Below are 9,118 nucleotides of genomic sequence, written 5' to 3' on the forward strand. Positions count from 1 at the left end.
AGCCTATGGCAAGGACGCCTCGGTCCCACAACGAAGGTTCTAGAACTTGTCCACTTCCTCAGCTCCTTCCCTAAGTCCAGGACAGCAGGGCTGAGCACAAGCACAGACGGGGCCTGCGGCCCTGTGCCCGGGGGCTACTGCGCTGGCTGCCCCGGATCCGCGCCGCCCCAGGGCGAGAGCCGCGCCCACCTGGCGCGCCACCGCGCTCCCCAGTCGCAGGGCTCATTACCTCCCCCGTGTGCTTGCACAGGTGCGCGTCAAGCTTCCAGGCCTTGTTGTAACTGGCGCTGCAGTCGGGGAAGGAGCAGATGAACCTCCGGGGCGGCGCGGGGGGCGGCGGGGGCGGGCCCGGGCTCTCGCCGGCCTCGACGAACGCGTCGGCGATGGTCAGGGACGACACCGCCTCGGCGACCGAGCCCGGCGGCTCCAGGGTGCGCGGCCTCCGCGCCCCGGGCCAGGCGCGGAGTCACGTGCCGAGCCACGTGCAGCGACTTTGCGCGCGCGGCCCACCGCTCCGGACGCGCTTCCTGGAGCGCGGGCGCGCCGGCGCCAGGCCCCGCCCTACGCCGGCGCCGTGGCCGCGCAAGCGCCGGGAGAGCCCGCGGCGGCCCGCGCCCCGCCTGCTCCGAGTGAGAGGCGGGGCTGCCGGGTCCCCGCGGAACGGCGCCTGCGCACCGCAGGCCGGCGGCGCAAACCGAGGCACCGCTCGGGTGTGACTGGTCGCCCATCGGCTAGAGCCCTGTAGAAAGCATTAGCCTTGCGTAATTTAAGCCGGCCTGTTCTTGCCACATCATCGGTTTAGCTCCGTGTGGATTCGCTTCCCGGCGTGCTCGGTACCTGCTTCCGCTGGAAGCACCAGACAGTACTTCCTCAGCTTGTCTGCTAGTTAGTGTCACGTGGAGATCTTTCCAGAATGCCAAAGCCCAGAGCGTACCTGAGCCAAGTAAATCGTAATTTCTGGGGGTGGGGAGCAGGCATCAGTAGTTTTAGAAGTTCCCCAGGTGATTTAAATGTGCAGAAAAGTCTGGGGACCACTGCCCTGGGGCCCTGCTGCTCAAAGCAGTCTGTGGACCATCAGCATCATTAGAAATCCGAGTGTCAGACCTGCTTCAATCAGCGAGATCGCCAGGTGATTCTGTGCATATTAAAATTTGAGAAGCACCGTTGAGGGGCCTGAATGAATACTGGTAGCTTGGTTCATGAGAACCCCATGCCTGAAGAGTGTCCTTGGATAACAGTGGCAGGATGGATTGTCTGATGTTCACCAGCTACTTACTTTTCACACCCTCTGTCATTCCAAATCATTAAGCCCCGTCTCAATCTGATGAACAGGTCCCTGCACAGAAATGCAGCTTTGAAAACAAGCCAGGGCTTACTGTCCTGAACTGGAATCCTCACTTCATACCCACTCCTCATCTGCCGCCTCCTCATCTTGAAAGTGGGAAAGATGGTGATAAGGTCTGTCTCATCCGGTCTCAAGACCAGGACTGTGAGAGGGCATCTGTGATGCGGGTCCACCTGTTGCTTTCCTCGTTTGCTGCTGCAGCCTGTCTCCAAGAGAGAAATCCACACACATCCCCCTACTACAACTCTGGAAGTCTGCAATGGTCTCCCTTGGGCTGGTTCTGGCTTGCTCCTCCCCCTGCCAGGTGAGCAGGGCCAGGGTGATGAATCTCTGAGCTCCTCTTTTCTCTTGGCCTCCAGCCCTGGGACAGTGCAGCATGCCCGTGGCTTCCCTCCTGCCTTCTTGACTGTGAATTTTAAATCATAACTAGGCTCAAACACATCTTTATTAATCAATATAGGAACCATTGCAGCCAACACATTTTTGCCAACGAGAAGTAACTTTATCCCTGTAGTGTAAAAATCTGTGCTTTGGGATTTGACCACCTCTTGGAAAGCATTTTCTGCATCCTGCTGATTGTGGAAGTGTTTTCCCTGCAAAAAGTTGTCGAGATGCTTGTACAAGGGGTAGTCAGTTGGCGAGAGGTCAGGTGAACATTGCGGATAAGGCAAAACTTTGTAGCCCAATTCTTTCAACTTTTGAAGAGCTGGTTATATAACAGGCAGTCGGGCGTTGTCGTGAAGAATTGGGCCCTTTGTGTTGATCAATGCCAGCTCCAGGTTTTGTAGTTTTCAGTGCATCTCATTGATCTGCTGAGCATACTTTTCAGATGTAATGGTTTCGCCGAGATTCTGAAAGCTGTAGTGGATCAGACCAGCATCAGACCACCAGACAGTGACCATGACCCTTTTTTAGTGCAAATTTGGCTTTGAGAAGTGCTTTGGCACTTCTTCTCAGTCGAACTGCTGAGCTGGTTGCGCCAGTTGTTATATAAAATCCACTTTTTGTTGCAACATCAGTCACTATCCAATCAAGAGATGATCCGTTGTTGCATACAAGAAGAGAAGACAACGCTTCAAAATGACCATTTTTTGATTTTCGGTCAGCTCATGAGGCAACCGCTTATCCAGCTTTTTCACCTTTACAATTTGTTTCAAATACCGAATAACTGTAGAATGGTTGACCTTGAGTTATTCAGCAACTTCTCATGTAGTTGTGACAGGATCAGCTTCTATGCTTGCTCTCAGTTGGTCCTTGTCAATTTCTGATGGCCAGCCCCTGTTCCTCATCTTCCAGGCTCTCGTCTCCTTTGCAAAACTTTTTTTTTTTTTTTTTAAGACAGAGTCTCACTTTGTTGCCCAGGCTAGAGTGAGTGCCATGGCATCAGCCTAGCTCACAGCAACCTCAATCTCTTGGGCTCAAGCGATCCTATTGCCTCAGCCTCCTGAGTAGCTGGGACTACAGGCATGCGCCACCATGCCCGGCTAATTTTTTGTATATATATTTTTAGTTGGTCAATTAATTTCGTTCTATTTTTACTAGAGACGGGGATCTCGCTCAGGCTGGTTTCGAACTCCTGACCTTGAGCAATCCGCCCGCCTCAGCATCCCAGAGTGCTAGGATTACAGGTGTGAGCCACCGCGCCCGGCCTAGAGATAGGGTTTTGCTATGTTGCCCAGGCTGGTCTCAAACTCCTGGCCTCAAGCGGGCCTCCCGCCTTGACCTCCCAAAGTGCTGGGATTACAGGTGTGGGCCAATGCCTCTGGCCTGCTGCTTCTTTTATAGGCAACATAGTATATGTAGTAGAAAGACCTCTGGATTGGGCCCTAATAGCCACTAGCTACGTGAGTGTGACTTTGGGCAACTCTTTCCAACCTGCATTGCCTCACCTACAAATCAGGGAGACCGGCTGTGCATCCCTCACAGAGTTGTTACGAGCATCACGTGGGATTTTGGCACGTTAACCTCTCTACCTCCTCAGTCAATCCAGGATAATAGTACCTACCACACAGTTCGTGAGGATTAAACAAGAAAATACATGCAAAGCACACAGGGAAATGCATGGCCAAGGAGAATTGCTCAGTAAATGTCAGGGCTCATCGCCGTCATCAGTACGATCTGTGTGAACACCTTTGCGGTGACGAAGTGCCATCATCTGTGAGCTGCTTCTGACAATGCTTCTCAGGTATCGGCCCAGACAGAAAGTGGATGAGTGGGTGGGCACTACTACCACGTTGGCCAAGGTGAGCTGGAAGACCAGGGTTACAAAAAGTTCTCCGCTTTGCATCTGGATTCAGTAAGAGAGAGTCTCACCCCGGGCCACGGTCTTGCTGGACCCCCGTCTCTCCGGACGCCTCGAGGAGTGGCTGATTGTCAGATCGCCCAGGTAGGACAGGTCCCCGTGCTGTCACCTGTGATTTGTCTTTGCTCCCAGCTTCACCATCAGCTGAGTTTGCATCCTCTCTTGGCATCTGTTCTTTGAATGTTCCCACCACCCCCCCTTGCACGTTTGCTTACCCGGAATCGTCTGATGGACAGCATTTAGACGTGGTACCATTGTGCCTTCTTATCAGCTCATCACGCCATTCCAGGCTGGCCTCTCTAATTAGCCCTCCTCTCTCTTGGTAGGACCATCGCATTTTCCTGCAGCTGTCTGTAATTGGCCCACCAGGGTACTGCCACAGGCCTGTGCTTAATCACTGCCATCCACTTCAGATCCATTTTAGCCCACGGTAGCCAGATTCCATCTAGCGTGCGACGTGTAATTGCTCTCTGATTACCCACGGGGTCAGGTGCTTGAATGTGCACAGAGCTTCCACCCGCAGCACAGGCAAGATTTCTGTGTGTGTTAATTTCCTCTGACAGCTTTTTTCCACTGAGCCACCAGAGATGCCCCTGGCAGAGGTGAGCAGTCACCTTTAGGCAGCCCTTGCACCATTTCTGGATGGCTCCTCGGCTTACATTAGGGGTAGAGCCCTCTCTCCTCCCCTCTGCTGCCACTATCCTAGTCCAGTTTGCCATGGTCGCAGCTGATCTCCACCCTCTCCGGTCCTGTCTCCACACCACTGCTAAGGGATCCTGCCCAAATGCCAGGGATTTCAGGGGCGTCCCCCAGCCCCTAGGATAAAGCCCCAAATCTTTTCTAGCATGCTTGCAAGGCCCAGGGGGATCCAGCGTTACCTCCCGGCTTCATTTCTCACCACTCCCACGCCGTCTGCAAGCACGCCAAGCGGAGCTTCCCTCCTTGCTCACACCGGCCCATCCCTCACTCCCGTTCAGAGCCTCCCATATACGGTTGACTCTCAGTATTTCCTGGGGGGTGGGGGGGTTGGTCCCAGCATCCCCAAAGACACCAAAATCTGAGGATGCTCAAGTCCCTGAGAAAATGTCATTGTATTTGTGTATAGCTTGTGCAAGCCTCCTGTATACTTTAAATCATCTCTAGATTACTTAATACCTAATACAATGCAAATGCTATGTAAATATTGGTTATGCTGTATTGTTTAAAAGATAATGACAAAAAAAAGTTTGTACATGTTGAGTACATGTTCAGTCTTTCCCCCAAGTGTTTTCAATTCACAGTTGGTTGAATCCACAGATGTGGAACCTACAGATACGAGGGCCGCCTGTGCTGTCTCTTGGTTTCTTTTACACTCTCCTTTTTGTCTCCTGCTGTCTCTCGAAACTTGCAAATGCTACTCATCCGTCAGCTGGCAGCGAAGGGGTCAGTTCCTCCAAAGAGCTCACCAAGACCTCCTCCAGCTGGCCCGTCTGCACCCCACAAGACTCTGCTCTTCCATTCTCGTAGCACTTGACGTGCTTTACCGCACTCATTTAATTAACTTTTTCACTGTGCTGTGTTTCTTTAATTAATATGTCAGTTTACTGCATTTGTCTGACCAGTCTTCTCTGACAGCATGCAAACTCTGCAGGGCAGCGTGCGTGCACCTTACTCACCGCGTCTCCACGGCTAGCACAGGGCCTCCCACGTGGTAGGTGCCGGCACATATTTCTTCACTGAATCAACCAACTTCCCATGAAGCCAAACCTCCCAAGCTGCTATGAAGCAAGACAAACAAACAAAACAACAACAAAAGCAAAACCGCCTGATTTCATGGCATTTCCCTTGGTCAAACATTTATTGGTCCAGACAACATTTCATATGAAACATTGACTTTTGGCTTGAACAGAAGACTTTATTGCTTTCTAGCATGCCCATGATGTTTTTATTTACTTTTTCTATTTCTTTCACATCCTTCACAAGTTCCCTGAATCCTATGAATTGGCTTCAAAATACCACTTCCCCTCTTTCCTTCTCAAACATTAGGTCAATTGTGGGCTAATTTCTATATTAAGCGTTTTAAGTATGGCATGTCATATAATTCTACCCCAAGGTTTGTGAGGCAGACATTGTTTTGTGCTCGCAGGTGAGGGAACCCATGTCCTCGGGCAGGAAGTGCCACATTGGCTGACTGTCTAACAGGCCACACGCCTGCTCATTCATCCCTAGGGTTCCCGCCCTCCCTGACCTCCTCTTGTCCCCATATGTGTGGGGTCCAGGTCGTCCTGTTGGGCATCCTCCTCACTAACGCAAGTGGAGGTGTGTGTTTGTCGGCTCCGTCGTCCTGTTTTAGAGTAAAGGGGACCCTTCTTGAGGCTAGAGAATCATCTGTCCTGCTTAACTTACAACACAGAGCAGGAGCATGTCCATGTTTAAAATTTTCTTTGAGACATTCATTTACTTAAAAAATTTTTTTTTATTAAACCTCCTTAAAAAGTGAGGGCCCAGAGGCTGCAGCGACCTCATTGTCGAGTTGGGGTGACAGCTGTCTCGCCCGCACCGAGGCAAGTGAGCACACCTGCGGGCAGGGCGCTGCTGGGGCCAGTGCTTCTGAACTCGGGATTTTATGCATTTATTTCCTCCACTGTGTGGTCATGGCTGTGACCTTTCCTGGACTCCCTGGGGCACATGGACAGTGACCCCAAGCCTGCCTGGCTATTCACAGATGCCACCACCTTTTCCCCCAGAACTGCCAGTCATATACACTTTTGACAGCTCCTCTTCTCTCTTAACTTGTGGACATCCATCACCATGTTCTTTAGCAACTGGCAACGGGAAGTTCTGTAATCCAGTTGCTAAAATCGCCAAGCAGGGCCTGGTATGCAGCCCTTTATAAACAGCTGCCAAATGACTGGGTTAATTAATGGGGGAACGGGGGCTGAGGAACAGGCAGACAAGGGCAGTCCGCCGACTGCACACAGGTGCTTCACCTGGAAGCGCCCTAGATCGTAAAGCCCTAAATTCTGCAGACACAAGACAGCCACAAGATTCCCTCGGGAACAGAACGACGATATGACAAGAATGTCTTTTCACACCAGTCCTCTGACAGAGGACAGGGAAGCCTGGGTTCTCGGTCCAGACTACCAGGCCTGGGGCCTCCAGCTCCCAGGGGGGCAGGCTTTACACCTGGGGCAGGTCCCCTCCCTCTGGGAACGTTCATACTATTGGGTTTGTCCATATTTGCCCGACAAAGCCCACATTCAGGGGACTCCCAGCTTTTACCTTAATCTGACCAGCAGTGTAAACCAAAGCAGGTGACGAAAGTACAGGCCGGTCCAGTCTTTCCTTGGTGTTCTCTGGGGCCAGCTTCGGAGACAGGAGCCGCCTCGCTTGAGGTGGAGGGTAGCATGGAGGAGCGATGGGAGGGGAAGCCCTTCTGTGCTCACTCAGGGCCGTGTATGAGAACTTACAGGATATGTCTTGAAAAACCACTGCTCTAGGCCAGGCTCGGTGGCTTGCACCTGTAATCCTAGCACTTTGGGAGGCCAAGGCGGGTGGATCATTTGAGCTCAGGAGTTCAAGACCAGCCTGAGCAAGAGGGAGACCCCATCTCTACCAAAAATAGAAATAAATTAGCTGGGCAACTAAAAATATATAGAAAAAATTAGGCGGGCATAGTGGCACATCCTGTAGTCCCAGATACTCGGGAGGCTGAGGCAAGAGGATCACTTGAGCCCAGGAGTTGGAGGTTGCTGTGAGCTAGGCTGACGCCATGGCACTCTAGCCCAGGCAACAGAGTGAGACTCTGTCTCAAAAAAAAAAAAAATCACTCCTCTTATTCATGCAATGATGCAAACTTCCCCAGAATCTCAAAAGAACTTGTATTAATATTCACTTACCTGTGGAGAAGGGAAAATAGCTGGTCTCAAGTGTTCTGTCTTCTCAAAATGGAGATTTGAGCAGGTGTAGGGAGGGTTGCCCTGCCTGCTTCTGCTTCCAGAGGGAGAACCGAATCTGTTTGCGGCTGGCGTGCAATGGAATAACACGGTTCTGTTCGGTTTCTCTTTTTTCCAGGCCTTTTGTCATTATTTCCCCAGTGGGAGATAGAGTTAAACCGAATTATGCAGGCATTTCCTTTAGCAAATGCAGTGAAAACAATACTCGGCCACAAGGAAAAGCTCTTCCTTCCTCACCCTTACACTACAGTTGGGTGTCCCACGGTTCTCTCTCCAGAAGGTACTCACACATAATTAGTCAAACAAACCAATTAGTCAAACAAACCAATCCCATCCTCCTCTGGGAACCAGGGAGGCTCATCCTCTTGTTACTACAAAGCCCGCCTCCCTCAGCCCCCCTGGTTCACTCTGCTCCCGGGTGTGTCCCCCACGTGGCCCCGTATGAGATCGCAGCGATTCAGTCCCATCTTCAGGCTCCACTTCTAATTTAGTTCTCTTGCTATTTCCACCCCCTCTGCAGTGACTTCCTTCACATAAAGGTTGGAATCAACTTTTTCCAAACTCCTATTCATATTGGTATTTTGACCTCTCCCCATGAATCACAGATCTTTTTAATGGTGTCTAGAATGGTAAATCCTTTCCAGAAGGTTTTCAGTTTACTTTGCCCAGATCCATCAGAGGAATCCCTGTCTATTTCGTATCCTTATTAAATGTATTTCTTAAATAATAAGACTGGATTGTCAAAATTACTCCTTGATATATGGGCTGTAGAATGGATGCTATGTTAGCAGGCATGAAAACAGCATAAGTCTCCTTGTACATCTCCATCAGAGCTCTTAGTGACTTCGTGCATTGTCAATGAGCATTAATATTTTGAAAGGAATCTTTTTCTGGGCAGTAGGTCTCCATGATGGGCTTAAAATACTCAGTAAACCATGCTGTAAACAGACGCGCTTTTCATCCAGGCTTTTTTTTAAATATAAAAGTCCATTTTATTTAGGCTGAAATATGTATATATTATTTATTTAGTTTTTAAAAAGCTTAATACAAAGTTTAATGGTTAATATCACTTTGATTCATCTTCAACAGCCTAGAAACAGAAGAGTCCAATTATCCAGGGTTTGTTATTCCATTTATAAAGCACAGGCAGAGTAGACTCAGCATAATTCTAAAGGGCCCGGGATTTTCGAAATGGTAAATGAGCACTGGTTTCAACTTAAAGTCACCAGCAGCATTAGCCCCTACAAAAGAGTCCTTTGAAGCTTTGAAGCCAGGCATTGACTTCCCCTCTCTGGCTATGAAAGTCTTGGATGGCGTTGTCTTCCAATGTAAGGCTGTTTTGTCTGCATTGAAAATCTGTTGTGTAGTATAGCCGCCATCATTGATCATCTTATACAATTTCTGGACAATTTACTGCAGCTTCTCCATCGGCACTTGCTGCTTCCCCTTGCACTTTTATGTTGTGAAGACAGTTTCTTACACCTCGTGAAACAACCTCTGCTAGCTTCAGATTTTTCTTCTGCAGCTTCCTCACCT

At 50.2% G+C, this 9,118-nt stretch overlaps 1 protein-coding gene across 1 annotated transcript in view; it reads right to left on the reverse strand.

The window, feature by feature from the left end:
- Positions 1–3,902, reverse strand: part of GTF3A (general transcription factor IIIA) — a 14,785-nt gene extending 10,883 nt beyond the window's left edge. The window contains 4 exon segments of the mRNA XM_012744032.2: positions 230–435; positions 438–561; positions 1,406–1,431; positions 3,863–3,902. Of these exon segments, the coding sequence (XP_012599486.2) occupies positions 230–435; positions 438–561; positions 1,406–1,431; positions 3,863–3,902 (396 nt within the window).
- Positions 3,903–9,118: the final 5,216 nt, after the last annotated feature.

Source organism: Microcebus murinus, chromosome 13 (assembly GCF_040939455.1).
Source record: "Microcebus murinus isolate Inina chromosome 13, M.murinus_Inina_mat1.0, whole genome shotgun sequence".
Lineage (NCBI taxonomy): Eukaryota > Metazoa > Chordata > Mammalia > Primates > Cheirogaleidae > Microcebus > Microcebus murinus.